The 19,907-nt window shown below is 42.9% G+C and overlaps 1 protein-coding gene across 1 annotated transcript; it reads left to right on the forward strand.

Moving 5' to 3' along the window:
- Positions 1 to 2,177: 2,177 nt before the first annotated feature.
- Positions 2,178 to 2,609, forward strand: LOC147976928 (uncharacterized). The gene has a single exon (XM_087521028.1). It carries the CDS (start codon positions 2,178 to 2,180, stop codon positions 2,607 to 2,609), a length of 432 nt encoding a protein of 143 aa, XP_087377154.1.
- Positions 2,610 to 19,907: the final 17,298 nt, after the last annotated feature.

A 19,907-nucleotide genomic window follows, 5' to 3' on the forward strand; every position in this document is an offset into this window, starting at 1 on the left:
TATGCAATATGATTGCGATTATTTTCCAATGTGTGAAAACATACAGGCATGGGTACACATATATCCTGTCCTCTCCTTTCCTCCTACCCTAATCTCCTTAGGAGCCCTCAAAGGCATTTAGGATCTCCTCATCGACCCTTAGGACAGCTAGTTGTTGGCACCATCTCACAACTGTACACATAAGAGAGGGAGAAAGAGAGTTACCTAAGTGGAACCACAAAGGGCTCAGTGGGAATTGGATTCATGCATTTGCTATGTTATTCGTCTGACATAAGAGAATTACAAGCAGCAAGAGCACATTGTATGCACACTCGAGAGCACATTGTATGCACATTGTATGCACATCCTTATTGGTTCTTGTTTGGTTCGCTTTGTGAGTCTTAGAGCTTATGGTCATCTTGATGACAAGCTTGAGTTCATCGAAAACGGAGTTCACATGCATTTTCTATGATGTTTTCGATGTTGGAGGTTTTGCCGGTTCTTCTCGGTTGGAGGTTTCACTCCTTTATTTGTTAGGCATACCTCCCCTCCTCTTCTTACTATAACTAGTCGCTGTTTTGATGCTACTCGTCGTCTTGTATCCAACAAGCTTGAGTTTGCTCAATTCAGAGCTCTTATGAAGAAGTTATGGCAGTTCTGGTTTTCTCCTTGCGGTAGTACCGCGGTCGGCAGCAGTAGTACCGCTTGTAGCGTCAAGCAGTAGTACCGCTCCAGTACCGCTCTACTACCGCCTCGATTTTTGGTCCTGCACTTTTTGTGTCGGGTTTAGCAGTAGTTGCACGGCAGTAAGGCACGGTAGCTCCGCCTACCGCCTATAAGCGGTAGTACCGCTCCGGTCGGGCGGTAGTACCGCTACTGCATTACTGCCGCCGTACTCTGCTCTGCCCTGCCTCTTTTGGTCCCGTGTTTTGCTCCTCCAGCGGTAGTACCGCTTATAAGCAGTACTACCGCCCCAAGGTTCATGTTTTGTTGCTCCTTTTCCCTGCTTCTTCCGCCCGAGCGGTAGTACCGCTCGTGTGCGGGCTGAGCGCTTAACGGTTGGATTTTTCCCCTCCTATAAAAGGGGGTCTTCTTCCCCAATGAACCTTATCCTTTGAGCTCGTGTTCTTCCCCATTGTTGATCTTCTTCGAGCTTGCTAACTCTCAATCCCTCCATGGATTCTTGCTAGTTTTTGAGGGAAAAGAGAGAGGAGATCTAGATCCACATTTCCACCAATCACTTTCTCCTCTATGTGAGGGAACCCCTTGGATCTAGATCTTGGAGTTCTTGGTGTTCTCTTTCTTGTTCTTCCTCTCATTTTCCTCCCTAGCATTAGTTGCTTCGGTGGGATTTGAGAGAGAAGGACTTGGGCACTCCGTGTGCCCTTGCCATTGCATTTGGTGCATCGATTTGAGTTCTCCACGGTGATACGTGGAAGTTACAAGTTGAGATGCTTATTACTCTTGGGTGCTTGGTACCCTTGAGCTTGTTCCTCTTGGGTGCTTGGGCGCCCTAGACGGTTGGTGGTGTTCGGAGCTCAATCATTATGGTGTAAAGCTCCAAGCAAGCGTCGGGGTCTCCAATTAGGTTGTGGAGATCGCCCCGAGCAATTCGACGGGTTCCGGTGACCGCCCCCAAGGGTTGCCAAAGTGTACGGGTTCGGTGACTGCCCCCAATGATTGCCATTTGTACGGGTTCGGTGACCGTCCTCAAGGGTCCCTTAGTGGAATCACGGCATCTTGCATTGTGCGAGGGCGTGAGGAGATTACGGTGGCCCTAGTGGCTTCTTGGAGAGCATTGTGCCTCCACACCGCTCCAAACGGAGATTAGCATCTGCAAGGGTGTGAACTTCGGGATACATCATCGTCTCCGCGTGCCTCGGTTATCTCTTACCCGAGGCCTTTTACTTATGCACTTTACTTTGTGATAACCATATTGTTTCTTGTCATATATCTTGCTATCACATAGTTGCTTATCTTGCTTAGCTTAAATTGTTGGTGCACATAGGTGAGCCTAATTGTTTTAGGTTTTGTGCTTGACAAATTAACCGCTAGGTTTATTCTGTATTTGTTCAAGCCTAAACCGTAATTATTTTGAAACGCCTATTCACCCCCCCCCTCTAGGTGACATCCATGATCTTTCAGTTGGTGTGTAGGGTGAATGCACATAAGGTGTTCGATAAAATGGTTGTTTCTATATGAGAGAGTGGTGGAGGCACGCGGAGAAACGTCTCGCCCTCGGCACCTTCGACACCGCAGAGGAGGCGGCCCGCATGCAAGACGCGGCGGCGTGGCGCCTCCTGAGGCCTCGTCGGGATATGAATTTTCCCAACGTGTCGAGCCAGCGGGCGCATGATCTGGCGCCTCTCCCGCGTCTTTTCACCGACGAGGATCGTCGTGTCCACCGGAGGCGGCAGCGTCGCCTCGCCATCGCAGAGAAGGACGCGGAAGCCTTGGTGCTGTGGCGTGGAGGCTACCCACAGGACATCGTCGACGAGTGCCAGTTCTACAAGCAATTGAGATCGAAGAGGGACGCGAGGAGGAGGGAGCGAGCCGCCTATCGGGAGGACAAGCGTTCGCGGAAGCAGGCAGCTCAATTGAAATTGAAGCTACTAGAAACGGCGGGTTGAGACGCCTATTCACCCCTATTCACCCCCCCCCCCCCCCCCTCTAGGCGACATCCACGATCTTTCAGTTGGTGTGTAGGGTGAATGCACATAAGGTGTTCGATAAAATGGTTGTTTCTATATGAGAGAGCGGTGGAAGAAGGAGAGAGAAAACTGATGACACGTGAACATTTTTTCTCACATTTCTGGTTTTGGACTAAAGGCACCCGATCTTGAGAGATGAGGGACTAAATGTCACCCACTTTTTTTTGAGGGAACAGACATAGACTTCTAGTAAACTTGAGGGACCAAAAACATTACGACACTTCTTTTCTCTCCTTTTCTCTCTCGCAAGCGTGCCTACTCCTCCCGCACATGGCAATAGGCCAACCCATTTGCAGGTTGCAGCGCCCCTGTTTTCTATTTCATTTTTTGCTTTTTACGTTCTTATTTATGTTTTAGTCATTGGAAGCGGTGGCCTGCAGAGAAGCAATATGTCTTGTAGAGGACATCAATTCAGGTAGCAGAGGAAAGTACGGAGCTATTGTGGCTGAAATCAACCTTAGGTCTACTCTTTTTCAATGTTCTTTTTCTTTCGAGAGTCGTGCTGTAAATTATGAAGCACACAGTCTAGCAAAATACTCCATTAGAAGGGGTCCGGGGGGCCATGTATGGCTAGGCGATCCCCATGACCGGTCTTGTATCCCACTATCTGTGGTTTTGAGCAATAAAATTTGCTTTACCCCTCAAAAAAAAATTATGTTTTAGTTTCTTCTTCTTTAAATTAATTCATGATTTCCAGAAGAACCAAACTTCAAAAGGTTGTGAGTTTTCTAAAGAAACTATATTGAGAAATCATAAACTGTTTGTGAATTCAAAACACATTAGAAAAATCATAAAATGATCATGATTTCGAAAAATTGTTCACATATTATAAAAAATATATCACAATTTCAAATAAATGTTCATGATTTTCTTAAAAAGATCCAGTATTCAAAAAATATTTGGGAATTTTATAAAAATGTCCATGAAATTTTAGAATATTTTTCACAAAAAGTTAAAATATATCCGTAAATAATTAACATAATGAATCGTCGCTTACGTACATGTTTTACTAGGGGATCTGTAGAGGTCGTTTTTTTTATGATTTCATTTAGTCCCTCGCTTTGGATAAAAAAAGGTTTTCATGTCTTGTACAACGCTGAGCCCCAAAAAGTCGAGACAACTTTCTATGGGTTGGTTTTTGTAAGCTATATAAAAATGACTAAATTTCTATTTTGCCTCCATACACAGTTACGTTTATTCTGGTGCCACATTATTGATTATGATAAACCCAGCTATGCTATGTTAATGCGAGACACTCATTCATCAGTCTAGCTCAGGCAGGGTCCATCAATGTAGTCTGCTCAGCGACATTTTTTCCGTTGCGATGCTTTAGAAAATCAAGTCGTGATGAGATCATCACATTTTTTGTTTTTGAAATGACTTTTTAATAGTCCCTTATCTCGTCATGACATCACTCGGGCGTAGTTTCTGAAATGACATTTTAAAAGTCCTTATCTCATCCTGGCATTTGATTTAGACTTCTTTTATATCTATCACACATGAATAATCTAATAGTTTTTTTCCCATTACAACACACGTGCATATTTGCTAGTATTCATTTACGTCAACTATGTGCACCCATTTCATCATTTGTGTTGACATAAGGCCAGATATCCACTTGGTCCGAATGGTGTATGAAGACATGTATAGGATTGATAAGCGGTCTTTTTATATGTATTCGACATAATTTAGAGAAAACAATGAAACTTGTTATATAATAAATTATCTCTTGGTGTTATCGATAGTATTTGATGTTACATAACTCTAAAATTCTAGGGTGGTTAAAATAAAAAGTAGAAAACACATGAATAGGAGAAGACATGTTATACAATGAGGTAAGTATTTTGTCTTTCTTTCCAATAGATCATCTCTTAGCCAACAGCTTCACCAGTTATGCTATGTGAGATCGTTAAGATAGAGCCATTGTATACAACCCGATGGTTTAGTGGGTTCCAATAGACATCATGGCACTGTTAAAACAGTAAGAAAATATCTCTAGCCAACCCCCCATCCTAAAAGTCCAAAAGCTTCTCCCTATCCCAAAAAGGCAAAAAAAAGAGAGATTAAACTTTTTCTCGGCCTAGCACATCCGGTAAACTTAATCCTTCAAACCAACTCGACCCCACATGGAAGTCACTCATCTTCTTCATCTCCCTTCTTTCTTATTTTTTCTTCCTTCCACATGGCGAACGCTGGTTGCTCGACACTACATGATGTCCCTCGGATGGACGGACCAAGTGGATATTTGGCCGATCGATCGATCGAGATTGGGGATTTGGGGGTTAGGGTTCGGCTTCCCTCGGATGGACGGACGGGGTTGGGGATTTGGATTTGGATTTGGGTTGGGTTGGGGAAAGAAGAAGGGGGCTGGGACCCCTTTTTACTTGGATGGGTCGGGTCGGGTTGGGTCGGTCGGAGTTCGTCCTACTCCAGTCCAAGGCTCCAAGCCGGTTGGAACTCAGTCATCTATTCTATCCCTACTACCTACTACTCCCTTCATTCCAAAATATAGTGCGTCCGCGCTTTCCGAGGTCAAACTTTGACCATAAATTTAACAAACAAGACCGACTGCGGCGGGAGAAAAAATTACATAATTAAAAACTTCTTTCGAATACGAATTCACTGATATAACTTTTGCACCCGCCGTAATCGGTCTTGCTAGTTAAATTTACGGTCAAAGTTAAAGCACGGGGATAGAGGAAGCACTACATTGTGGAATGGAGGGGGTAATAAATAGAAACCCCATGTTTCTAACATTATAAACCCACAGTACATATCAAATCAAATGTTTTTAAAAAATATCCATATATATCTTCTAAATCATAACTTCAAATTTAACATGTTATATATGAATTTTGATTAGAAAAATATGTAGAATCTAAATATGATGTTTATTCTACCTGCTAACAAATTTAATTAAAAATAATAATACCTAGGGTGTAATCTTGATCAATAATGCATTATCCATCTTTTCTTTCATACCGTTAGTGATTCAGATCGAGGATGAACACCTCAGCAAAATTAGGATTAGACACGAAAGTGAAGATAAATTTGCTAGAGACACCCAATAAATAAGGACATGCATGATAAGAAATAAAAGAAGGATCCAATAAACTTGGGATGTCCGCTATAAAAGAAATAAAAGAGAAAACGCAAAGGAGATCCGATAAAGATGAGATTTTTAGAGCGCGTGGTATTTTTTTTTCTCCTTTTGCAACGCACGAGCCTTTTTGCTAGTAATAATTAATGGAGAAAAGTTAGTTAACTGACGAGCCACGGTTTTTTTTCTTTCATTACCAAACGCCTCGCACACCGTCGGATCTGCATCCTATAGACACTTTCTTCACCGCATCTCTCCCTTCTCACACCTCCTTCCCGACATAGTCAGTGTCCGCTTCTCCCGTGCGAGATCCACTTCCTTCCTGCGGCGGATTCATCTTCTCCCCGTGGCGCTGCTCCTTGAGATCTTCCATCCACACCGACTCAAACATAAATCGTGCGTCGGGCAGCTGATTTGTTCAAGGTTACGCATGAAGAAAATGGAGGAGGTTGACATCGGCATGGTCGGGCGGCGGTGATGATGGAGCAGCCACCAGGTAGTTGTACCGCCTCCTGTTCTTCAATGGCGTGAGTGAACCCATGGGACATCAGCAAGGGCGATGTTTTGTGGCACGGGCAGGTGGTGAATGCACTAGTAGAAAACGGCTCATTTGTCCCGGTTCCAGAGGCCCATTAGCCCCGGTTCAGGAACCAGGACTAAAGGTCGGGACTAAAGCCCAAAATCTTTAGTCCCGGTTTGCTTACGAACCGGGACAGAAGGGGCTCCACGTGGCCGCTGTGGGGCGCCCAGGCAGGAGGACCTTTAGTCCCGGTTGGTAACACCAACCGGAACCAAAAGGTATCCACGCGTCAGCAGCTGGCAGGAGCTGGGGTTTTTTTTAAGGGGGGGTTAGGGGTTTTGGAGGGTTAATTTAGGGGTTTCATATTGTGTTAGCTAGCTAATAGAGAGAAGTGACCTCTCGTATCTCCGTGCTTGGTCGACGCTAGCTACTATACGTATAGAAAGAACTCGACACGCTAGCTAGTAAGCAAATGAAGGAACCATTAATTACACAAGATCGTCATGAACATATACAGAGAGGAGTGACCTCTCTTTCTCCGAGAGATTTGTCGAACAACAAGTTTTCGTATATCTTTACGATGCTACTAGCTACATATATACAATATAAGATCTCTTACAATCCCTAACATCTCATGTCTATATCAATTTCCACATGGTATTCTCCAGCTTTATTGATGACGTGGTCAAGAAAGAATCCCGCCAATTCCTCTTGAATTGATCGTATGCAATCTTGTGGTAGGAGTTCATCCCGCATCTACCAGATCTAATTTGAAGTGTTGGGGAACGTAGTAATTTCAAAATTTTCCTACGCACACTCAAGATCATGATGATGCATAGCAACGAGAGGGGAGAGTGTGATCTACGTACCCTTGTAGATCGACAGCGGAAGCGTTGTGACAACGCGGTTGATGTAGACGTACGTCTTCACGATCCGACCGATCCAAGCACCGTTACTCCGGCACCTACGAGTTCTTGGCACACGTTCAGCTCGATGACGCTCCCCGGGCTCCGATCCAGCAAAGCTTTGGGGAGGAGTTCCGTCAGCACGACGGCGTGGTGACGATCTTGATGTTCAACCGTCGCGGGGCTTCGCCTAAGCACCGCTACAATATGACCGAGGTGTAATATCGTGGAGGGGGGCACCGCACACGGCTAAGGAACGATCACGAAGATCAACTTGTGTGTCCATGGGGTGCCCCTTGCCTCAGTATATAAAGGATGGAGGAGGAGGAGGCCGGCCAAGGCTTGGTGCGGCCAGGATGTGGAGTCCTACTAGGACTCCAAGTCCTAGTAGGAGTCCACCAAGAGGGGAGGAAGGGAGAAGGAAGTGGAGGAGAAGGAAAGGTGGCCGGCCCCCTTTTCCCTAGTCCAATTCGGACTAGAGGGGAGGGGGGGCGCAGCAGCCCCTTGGCCCTTTCTCCTCTTCCCACTAAAGCCCATCAAGGCCCATTGCTTCTCCCGTAACTACCCGGTACTCCGAAAAATACCCGAATCACTCGGAACCTTTCCGATGTCCGAATATAGTCGTCCAATATATCGATCTTTACGTCTCGACCATTTCGAGACTCCTCGTCATGTCCCCGATCTCATCCGGGACTCCGAACTCCTTCGGTACATCAAAACTCATAAACTCATAATATAACTGTCATCGAAACCTTAAGCATGCGGACCCTACGGTTCGAGAACAATGTAGACATGACCGAGACACGTCTCTGGTCAATAACCAATAGCGGGACCTGGATGCCCATATTGGCTCCTACATATTCTATGAAGATCTTTATCGGTCAGACCGCATAACAACATACGTTGTTCCCTTTGTCATCGGTATGTTACTTGCCCGAGATTCGATCGTCCGTATCCAATACCTAGTTCAATCTCGTTACCGGCAAGTCTCTTTACTCGTTCCGTAATACATCATCTCGCAACTAACTCATTAGTTGCAATGCTTGCAAGACTTAAGTGATGTGCATTACCGAGAGGGCCCAGAGATACCTCTCCGAAATTCGGAGTGACAAATCCTAATCTCGAAATACGCCAACCCAACATGTACCTTTGGAGACACCTGTAGAGCTCCTTTATAATCACCCAGTTACGTTGTGACGTTTGGTAGCACACAAAGTGTTCCTCCGGCAAACGGGAGTTGCATAATCTCATAGTCATAGGAACATGTATAAGTCATGAAGAAAGCAATAGCAACATACTAAACGATCGGGTGCTAAGCTAATGAAATGGGTCATGTCAATCAGATCATTCAACTAATGATGTGATCCCGTTAATCAAATAACAACTCTTTGTCCATGGTTAGGAAACATAACCATCTTTGATTAACGAGCTAGTCAAGTAGAGACATACTAGTGACACTCTGTTTGTCTATGTATTCACACATGTATTATGTTTCCGGTTAATACAATTCTAGCATGAATAATAAACATTTATCATGATATAAGGAAATAAATAATAACTTTATTATTGCCTCTAGGGCATATTTCCTTCATGAAGAAGATGGTCAATACTTGTATATGAATGACACTCAACCCAAATGATGGTAATAAAATAAAATTGTGAATATTTTTGCTTACGCACTTCATATTGTTTTTCAGAGTAGCACCGCTTAGAGGCCGTCACGTTGTAAATGAACTCACAAACGTAGTATCTACAAAAATCATTCCCGTCTTCCTGCGACAAGCAATTTACGAGAAATAGAGGTCAATCAAACTGATAAGCAAGCATGCTAAATGTTATTGATGAAACTAACTAGAATTAATGGGAGATGCGCAGAACTAGGTAGTAGTACTTACTTTTGGGTGTGTAAATTGCAGCTCCCTCGGCAGTCCCAGAACAAGTACGGTGAACTCTTTCCAAACCCTGCGAGACAAAGAAAATAATTACTTGATATCACGAAATGAACAAAGTTGCCGATATGGTGCGATAATGATCGATTGAACTTACTTCTGGAGCATTTCAGTCATGTTTGCATAGTCCTCGGGATCTTTTCATCTCGAGTCTAAGACGGTTACTACTCCCCTCTCAAGCTTAATCTATAGGAGAATAAAGTGGAAGCTTCGCACGCATGCATAACTCATCAATTACATTACCATAACCTCGAGTAATAAGGGAAATCGAATATGCACAAGACAGTGACACTCACTTGAAGTTGTAAGGAAAGAGTATTTTATCTTTGTTTTGATTTTTGCACAACGATTGTAACAAGTTGTCCTCGGTTTCTGTGGCATTCTTTTGAACCGTCCATTCATGTATGACATTTGGGTTAGTGAACCCAATGTCATAGATTTGTGCTTTTCTGCATTCGACGATCTTCAATCTGCATAATATAGTGAGGATAATTATATATACACATGCAATGAAAGAGCTGAGCTATAAACAGAGACTTAATTACAGAAGTAGTACTTACAGACAGTAGCAAGTCGCGAGTGTTTTGTCGAGGGCATTTTGATTGTATAACTGGAATAACTCATCAAATTCAATAGACAACAAATCCATTCCAACGAGGTCGTGCTCCTCTTTAATTCTTAGCGGCAAAGTATCCTTCGCAGACTCCCTGTAGGTTTTCATGTACCATTCATGGAATCTTTGCATCATCGTTGTTAGAGGATGATGACCAGGTTTGACGAGAGGCTTCCCGTACTGGTATCTGAATTCGTCCACCTCCATTGTTTCAAACACTATATCATCGCTCAGGTAATCAGTAGGATTGGTACCAGGAACCATCCCCGATAGATTAGCGACGATATCTCTAGACACCTTGAGCGGGGGGCACGATTGGTTCGCCTGTTCGCCGAGCTGGGGAATTTTTCCCACTTCTTCGTTCTGCTAACCTTTTATCACTGGAAGTAGTTCCCAACCGCCGCGCATCTTCATATGTCTTTTTAAAACAGCAGAGATAGTTGGAATCCGGCGAAGGTGGTGGTGCTCGCTTCAGGACATCGATAGTGCGCTTCGCTTTCACCGGATCTATCGTCTCCTTCAGAGGTGGAGGTTTCTTTGCAAAAAAGTCCCTCACTTCGGCTGCACAGATCTCCGCGTTTTCCTTCTTGGTCCTCTCGTATGGTAACTTTTCCGGAGTCTTGAGAGATGGACCGTATATGAATTGCCTCCCGTCTCTGCTTGTATTGCTAGCCGCCGGAGCGGTGGTGTCTCTCTTCCGTCATTGCTTACGAGGCGGAGAAGGAGGCGGAGTGCTCCGACGCGCTGGAGGAGCCGGAGCGGTGATACGTATCCAACGTATCTATAATTTTTGATTGCTCCATGCTATTATATTATCTGTTTTGGATGTTAATGGGCTTTATTTTACACTTTTATATCATTTTTGGGACTAATCTATTAACCGGAGGCCCATCCCAAATTGCTGTTTTTTTGCCTATTTCAGTGTTTCGCAGAAAAGGAATATCAAACAAAGTCCAAACGGAATGAAACCTTCGGGAACGTAATTTTCTCAACAAACGTGATACAGGAGACTTGGAGTGGGCGTCAAAAAACAATCGAGGAGTCCACGAGACAGGGGACGCGCCCTCCACCCTCCTGGGCCCCTCGTTGCTCCACCGACCTACTTCTTCCTCCTATATAAGTCCACGTACCCCGCAAACATCCAGGAGCACCACGAAAACCTAATTCCACCGCCGCAACCTTTTGTACCGGAGAGATCCTATCTTGGGGCCTTTTCCGGAGCTCCGCCGGAGGGGGCATAGATCACGGAGGGCCTCTACATCAACTCCATGGCCTCTCCGGTGATGTGTGAGTAGTTTACTTCAGACCTTCGGGTCGATAGCTAGTAGCTAGATGACTTCTTCTCTCTCTTTGGATCTCAATACAAAGTTCTCCTCGATTCTCTTGGAGATCTATTCGATGTAATCTTCTTTTGCGGTGTGTTTGTCGAGATCTGATGAATTGTGGGTTTATGATCAAGTTTATCTATGAACAATATTTGAATCTTCTCTGAATTCTTTTATGTATGATTGGTTTATCTTTGCAAGTCTCTTCGAATTATCAGTTTGGTTTGGCCTACTAGATTGATCTTTCTTGCAATGGAGAAGTGCTTAGCTTTGGGTTCAATCTTGCGGTGCTCGATCCCAGTGACAGAAAGGGAAACGACACGTATTGTATTGTTGCCATCGAGGATAAAAAGATGGGGTTTATATCATATTGCATGAGTTTATCCCTCTACATCATGTCATCTTGCTTAAGGCGTTACTCTGTTCTTATGAACTTAATACTCTAGATGCGTGCTGGATAACGGTCGATGTGTGGAGTAATAGTAGTAGATGCAGAATCGTTTCGGTCTACTTGTCTCAAACGTGATGCCTATATACATGATCATACCTAGATATTCTCATAATTATTCGCTTTTCTATCAATTGCTCGACAGTAATTTGTTTACCCACCATAATACTTATGCTATCTTGAGAGAAGCCACTAGTGAAACCTATGGCCCCCGGGTCTATTTTCCATCATACAAGTTTCCAATGTATTTTATTTTGCAATCTTTACTTTCAATCTATATCCTAAAAATACCAAAAATATTTATCTTATTATTATTATCTCTATTAGATCCCACTCTTGCAAGTGGTCATGAAGGGATTGACAACCCCTTTATCGCGTTGGTTGCGAGGTTCTTATTTGTTTGTGTAGGTACGAGGTGACTCGCACGTGGTCTCCTACTAAATTGATACCTTGGTTCTCAAAAACTGAGGGAAATACTTACACTGCTTTACTGCATCACCCTTTCCTCTTCAAGGGAAAACCAACGCAATGCTCAAGAGGTAGCAAGAAGGATTTATGGCGCCGTTGCCGGGGAGATCTACGCCAAGTCAAGACATACCAAGTACCCATCACAACTCTTATCCTCCGCATTACATTATTTGCCATTTGCCTCTCGTTTTCCTCTCCCCCACTTCACCCTTGCCGTTGCCGGAGGTAGCAAGAAGGAATTCCCTCTCGCCCTCTCTTTCTGTTCGCTTTCTCTCCGCTTGTTTGCTTCTGTGTTTGATTGTTTGCCTGTCACGATGGCTCAAGACAATACTAAATTGTGTGACTTTGCCAATACCAACAATAATGAATTTATTAGCACTCCGATTGCTCCTCTTACCGATGCTGGATCTTGTGAAATTAATACTGCTTTGCTGAATCTTGTCATGAAAGATCCGTTTTCTGGCCTTCCTAGTGAAGATGCCGCTACCCATATAAACAACTTTGTTGATTTGTGTGATATGCAAAAGAAGAAAGATGTGGATAATGATATTGTTAAACTTAAGCTATTTCCGTTTTCTCTTAGAGATCATGCTAAAACTTGGTTTTCGTCTTTGCCTAAAAATAGTATTGATTCATGGAATAAGTGCAAAGATGCTTTTATCTCTAAGTATTTTCCTCCCGCTAAGATCATCTCTCTTAGAAACGATATTATGAATTTTAAGCAACTTGATCATGAACATGTTACACAATCTTGGGAGAGGATGAAATTAATGATACGTAATTGCCCTACACATGGTTTGAATTTATGGATGATTATACAGAATTTTTATGCCAGATTGAATTTTGCTTCTAGAAATCTTTTAGATTCGGCCGCGGGAGGCACTTTTATGGAAATATCTTTAGGAGAAGCTACCAAACTCCGAGATAATATTATGGTTAATTATTCTCAATGGCACACTGAAAGATCTACTAGTAAAAAAGTGCATGCAATTGAAGAGATTAATGTTTTGAGTGGAAAGATGGATGAACTTATGAAATTGTTTGCTAATAAGAGTGCTCCTACTGATCCTAATTATATGCCTTTGTCTACTTTGATTGTGAATAATAATGAATCTATGGATGTTAATTTTGTTGGTAGGAACAATTTTGGTAATAACGCGTATAGAGGTAATTTTAATCCTAGGCCGTTTCCTAGTAATTCCTTTAATAATTATGGTAATTCCTACAACAATTCTTATGGAAACTATAATAAGATTCCCTCTGATTTTGAATCTAGTATTAAAGAATTTATTACCTCGCAAAAGAGTTTCAATGCTTTGATTGAAGAAAAATTGCTTAAGATTGATGAGTCGGCTAGGAACGTGGATAGAACTTCTCTTGATGTTGATTCTTTGAAACTTAGATCTATTCCACCTAAGCATTATATCAATGAGTCTCTCAGAGCCATGAGAATTTCCATTGATGAGTGCAAGGAAAGAACCGCTAGGATGCGTGCTAAGAAAGATTGCTTTGCGAAAGCGTGTTCTTCTAGTTTTCATGATAATAAGGATGAAGATCTAAAAGTGATTGATGTCTCCCCTATTAAATCTTTGTTTATGAATCTTGATAATGATGGGACTGGAGATGAGTCAACTTTAGTTAAAAGGCGTTACAATGATTCGGAGTTTTTAGATCTTGATGCAAAAATTGTTAAAAGTGGGATTGAAGAGGTTAAAACTTTAGATAGCAATGAACCCACTATCTTGGATTATTTAATTATGATAATTTCTCTTTGATAGATTGTATTTCATTATTGCAATCCGTCCTAAATTCTCCTCATGCTTATAGTCAAAATAAAGCTTTTACTAAACATCTCGTTGATGCTTTGATGTAATCTTATGAAGAAAAACTTGAGTTGGAAGTTTCTATCCCTAGAAAACTTTATGATGAGTGAGAACCTACAATAAAAATTAAAATTAAAGATCATGAGTGTTATGATTTGTGTGATTTGGGTGCTAGTGTTTCCACGATTCCAAAAACTTTGTGTGATTTGCTAGGTTTCCGTGATTTTGATGATTGTTCTTTAAACTTGCACCTTGCGGATTCCACCATTAAGAAACCTATGGGAAAGATTAATGATGTTCTTATTGTCGCAAATAGGAATTATGTCCCCATATATTTCATTGTTATTGATATAGATTGCAATCCTTCATGTCCTATTATTCTTGGTAGACCTTTCCTTAGAACGATTGGTGCAATTATTGATATGAAGGAAGGGAATAATAAATTTCAATTTCCATTAAGGAAAGGCATGGAACATTTCCCTAGAAATAAAGTTAAATTACCATATGAATCTATTAAGAGAGCCACTTATGGATTGCCTACCAAAGATGGCAATACCTAGATCTATCTTCACTTTTATGCCTAGCTAGGGGCGTTAAACGATAGCGCTTGTTGGGAGGCAACCCAATTTTATTTTTATTCCTTACTTTTTGCTCCTGTTTATTAATAAATGATTTATCTAGCCTCTGCTTTGGTTGTGTTTTTTGTGTTTAATTAGTGTTTGTGCCAAGTAGAACCGTTGGGAAGACTTGGGGAAAGTCTTTTTGATCTTGCTGTAAAAACAGAAACTTTAGCGCTCACGAGAATTGCTGCCATTTTTATTTGGAAAGTGATATTTAGTTAATTCTTTTTTCAGATGATTAATAGATAAATTCCTCACGTCCAGGAATTTATTTTAGAATTTTTTGGGTTCCAGAAGTTTGCGTTAGCTACAGATTACTACAGACTGTTCTGTTTTTGACAGATTCTGTTTTTCATGTGTTGTTTGCTTATTTTGATAACTCTATGGCTAGTAAAAGAGTTTATAAACCATAGAGAAGTTTGAATACATTAGGTTTAACACCAATATAAATCAATAATGAGTTCATTACAGTACCTTGAAGTGGTTTTTTGTTTTCTTTCGCTAACAGAGCTCACGAGATTTTCTATTTTGAGTTTTGTGTTGTGAAGTTTTCAAATTTTGGGTAAAGATTTGATGGATTATGGAACAAGGAGTGGCAAGAGCCTAAGCTTGGGGATTACCATGGCACCCCAAGGTAAAATTCAAGGACACCAAAAAGCCAAAGCTTGGAGATGCCCCGGAAGGCATCCTCTCTTTCGTCTTCGTCTATCGGTAACTTTACTTGGAGCTACATTTTTATTCACCACATGATATGTGTTTTCCTTGGAGCGTCTTGTATGATTTGAGTCTTTGCTTTTAGTTTACCACAATAATCCTTGATGTACACACCTTTTGAGAGAGATTCACATGATTTGAAATTTATTAGAATACTCTATGTGCTTCACTTATATCTTTTGAGCCATATAGGTTTTGCTCTAGTGCTTCACTTATATCTTTTAGAGCACGGCGGTGGTTTTATTTTATAGAAATAGTTGATATCTCATGATTCACTTATATTATTTTGAGAGTCCTTTAGAACAACATGGAAATTTGCTTTTAGGGATAATATAAAAACTTTCATAGAAGTGCATTGAATACTATGAGAAGTTTGATACTTGATAATTGTTTTGAGATATGGAGATGGTGATATTAGAGTCATGCTAGTTGAGTGGTTGTGTATTTGAGAAATACTTGTGTTGAAGTTTGTGATTCCCGTAGCATGCACATATGGTGAACCGTTATGTGATGAAGTCGGAGCATTATTTATTTACTGATTGTCTTCCTTATGAGTGGCGGTCGGGGACGAGCGATGGTCTTTTCCTACCAATCTATCCCCATCGGAGCATGTGCGTAATACTTTGTTTCGATAACTAATAGATTTTTGCAATAAGTATGTGAGTTCTTTATGACTAATGTTGAGTCCATGGATTATACGCACTCTCACCCTTCCACCATTGCTAGCGTCTCTAGTATCGCGCAACTTTCACCGGTACCATAAACCCACCATGTACCTTCCTCAAAACAGTCACTATACCTACCTATATTGCCATTCCTAGTTGCGAATCGAGGGTAGACTTGCAACTCGGACAAAAAAGGTTGGCCCCTAGTTGTGAATAAAGGGTGGACTTGCAACTCGGACACAAAAGGTTGGGCCCCAGTTGCGAGTCGAGGGTGGACTTGCAACTCGGACAAAAAAGGTTGATCAATAGTTGCGAGTAAAGGGTGAACTTGCAACTCAGACAAAAAAAGGTGGGCCCTAGTTACGAATAAAGGGCGGACTTGCAACTCGGAACAAAAGGTTGGACTCCAGTTGCGAGTCCAGAGTTGACTTGCAACTCGGACAAAAATGGTTGGACCCTAGTTGCGAGTAAAAGGTGAACTTGCAACTCAAACAAAAAGGTTGGTCCCCAGTTGCGAGTCGAGTGTGGCCTTGCAACTTGGGAAAAAAATTCTACCACCATTTTTGTCGAGAGTGAACTTGCAACTAGGACAAAAATGATTGAGGCTCAGTTAAGAATCGAGGGTGCACTTTCAACTCGGACAAAAAAGGCCAGAGCCCTGTCGCGAGTCAAGGGTAGACTTGCAATTAGGACCAAAAGTGTCGAGACCCGGTTGCGAGTCGAGAGTGCAATTGCAACCAGGAAAAAAGATCGGGCCCCAGTTGCGACTCGAGGGTGGACTTGGAACTCGAACAAAAAAGATCGGACCCCAATTGCGATTTGAGGGTGGACTTGCAACTGGGACAAAAAAGGTCATGTCCTAGTTACAAGTTGAGGGAGGTATTGCAACTGGGACAAAAAGATCGGGCCCTAATTTGCGAGTCAAGGGTGCACTTGCAACTAGAAAAAAAATCAGACACCAGTTGTGAGTCGACGATGAACATGCAACTAGGAAAAAAAAGGGCGGGTCCTAGTTGCGAGTCAAGAGCGGACTTGCAACTCGGAGAAAAAAGACCAGACCTTAGTTGCGAGTTGAGGACCGACAAAAGCGGAGCCAAACAGGCCTAGACAACAACATGACACGTAATAAACAAACAACAACAAACGAGGCGGGAGGTAGAGAGAGCGCTTGCATGAAAATTACAGGAACTAAGTTAACCGATGAATTTAAAAAAACTAATAAAATTTTAAAAATCATGGATTTTAAAAGACAAAAAAGAAAACAAAAAGCAAAAGTTTAAAAACGAAAAATAAAATAATGAAAAAACAAATAAGAAAAAGACAAACAAGGGTGTTAACCTTTGATGCTTATAAGGTTCTCTCCATCTTTTAGAGGTCAAAAGGTTTTTGCTGGATGAAAAAGGAAATGAGGCGAGAATATAAGAGTGCTTAACTAGTGTGAAATAGGCAAACGACGAGTACTTACGAAAGAAGGGTAAGTTCGACACAAGCACACAGCCCTTGTACAAAACATAGGCCCCGATGCAAAAAGAAAAAAAGGCCAGACAAGCAACAACGGCACACAATCCTAAAAAGCAACAGCGACAACTGGCTCAACAAAAATACAGCGATGCACGACGAGGCTACGCAAGATAACGCAACGCGGGGCAACGCACGGATCACCAAGTGCGCGAATTTTGAAGACAAACAATCCAATGGCTGAGAACTTAGATGTGAGATAGATATTTCATATCTAGTTGTGAAATAGCAAACCCGAAAGCTCTAAATATTGCGTGGAAAAAAAGGAGTAGTGGAATCGTATGATGTGCGACTCCTTTCTGTAATCGAGGATGGAAAGAGGAGATTGCAGCGGCTTGGACATTTGCAGACAATCGTGGGCTCGTGGCTCTTGACAAAGGGCACGGCTATACCTATACCACGCTTGCAGCGAGGTGAACGTCGTGCTCGCCTACTACACAGCTCACAGCTTATGGGCCGGGCCCCACAACCTTGTTCCTTGGAAATCTCTACTTTTAATAGAGCAGTTGGTAATCTCCGCCGGTCAATTTTCGTCCCATCTTTGCTGGGTTTTTTTCGTCCTAAAAAAATCTACGAAATTTCGTAGGTTAACCAGGGACAACTCCCACCTCCCAGGTTTTTTTTCGTCCCACTTCCCATTTTTTGGTACCTCGTCCCACATCACACTGAGCCGCCACGAACCGCAAAAACCACCTACCTTAGCCAAATCAACAAATCTTTCTCAATAATGCAATTTTCTTTAGGAAACAAATAATATATTCTTTCCTACCTTAGCCAAATCAACGGATCTCTCCCATTAATGCAATTTGCTTTAGCAAACAAATAATAGATTCTTTCCTACCTTAGCCAAATCAACGGATCTCTCCCATTAATGCAATTTGCTTTAGCAAACAAATAATAGATTCTTTCCTACCTTGGCCAAATCAACGGATCTCTCTCATTAATGCAATTTGCTTTAGCAAACAAATAATAGATTTTCAGGAAACAAATAATCTCTAATCTCTAATCTCTACTCTTAATGGAGCAGTTGGTGAATAGTCTGCGCGGTTTATTTTTACTGGTTTATTTTCGTCATCCTCCCACCTCCGTTTTATTTTCGTCATCCTCCCACCTACGAAGAAAAATCCACGAAAAAAATTTCACGACACGCACGCGCGAGCGAGTCGGCCCTCCAGATCCCTTCGCCGCCAGCCCCCGACCTCCTCCCCGGCTCCCGGCATCGGCCGCCCCCATCTCCTCCCCCGATCCTGGCTCGCCCCGCCCCCACCTTCTCCCTCACTCCCGGCGCCTCCTGACCCCCATCTTCTCCCTCACTCCCGGCATCGGCCGCCCCCATCTCCTCCCCCGATCCTGGCTCGCCCCGCCCCCACCTTCTCCCTCACTCCCAGCGCCTCCCGCCCCCCATCTTCTCCCTCACTCCCGGCGCCGCCCCGCCCCCACCTCCTCCCTCACTCCCGGCGCCGCCCGATCCCCAACCTCCCTGGATCCGCGTGCGTCGACGCCGGCTTCGCAGCGGCGCTTGATGTGGAGCGCGCCGGAGTAGAGGAGCGGGCCTTCTTCCTCACCTCACAGCGCTGTCCTCCTCCACGACCACGCAGCCACAACGGCGGAGGACCCGAATCCCTAGCCAGCAAGCTCAGGCAGCCACGGATCCATGGGTACGAATCCCTCCACTTCTCTCTCTCTCTGACCCACCCCCGTCTCTTCTCCCCCCCTCCTCTGACCCCCTTCTCCATGACACAGGGCGACGCCATGGAAGGGCCAACAACACCAGCAGCTATGGACATGCAGGCTGCTGCCCTCCCTGATGCATCATGCGCGCAGGCCACAAGGAGGGAAGAACACTGCTCTGCTACTTCCTGGGTCGCCACGGAAGGTACTGGAGTAATACAGATAAGATAAAACTGCAACTTACTGGAGTTATGCTCCATGTTATGCTTGCTGCAACTTACTAGAGTAATTCAGTCAAGATAAAACTGCAGAAATCTCAAACTTTAGCATGGACTGAATAATGTTGATGCATAATTCAGGCAAGTTCAGTTACAAATTTTGTTAGTATTGTTACTGGATCATTCAGAGGTGAAGCAACTTTCGGTATTTTTTTTACAGCACAATCTATTCTTGTATTTCCTAATCTTGGTTGGTCACTTGCTTTCATTCACAGGGTAAAGAGGTCAACCTCTTCCAATACACAATTGCTGAGGTATGTATCGATGTCTAAATGTTAAAAAAGAACCAGGTTACACCATATGGTTTAGGTTGCTCACCTTGGTTGCTGACCAGGTGTTCAAAAATCTTAGTGAGAGAGGACATTGACGATGCGAGAATGGAACACAACAAGTTTTGTGTGTGTGTGTGTGCATTACCGAAACGTCGCACAACATGTGAGTCTACATCTAACTTCCTTTCAATTTTCTATTGGAAATATTTCTTTAGAAAATTTCTGTTGGACACTTATCTTCTCTTTGTTTATCGTTGATTGGAACAGGGTGAAAGTTATGGAATTTTTGCTGTAACCGCCTGGACGAAGATGACAGGGCTAACCGACT

Source organism: Triticum urartu, chromosome 4A (assembly GCF_056163025.1).
Source record: "Triticum urartu cultivar PI428250 chromosome 4A, HENAU_Tu73, whole genome shotgun sequence".
NCBI lineage: Eukaryota > Viridiplantae > Streptophyta > Magnoliopsida > Poales > Poaceae > Triticum > Triticum urartu.

Coding starts and splice junctions, on each gene's coding strand:
- LOC147976928 (XM_087521028.1), top strand. CDS start 2,178: ATGAGAGAGTGGTGGAGGCACGCGGAGAAACGTCTCGCCCTCGGCACC.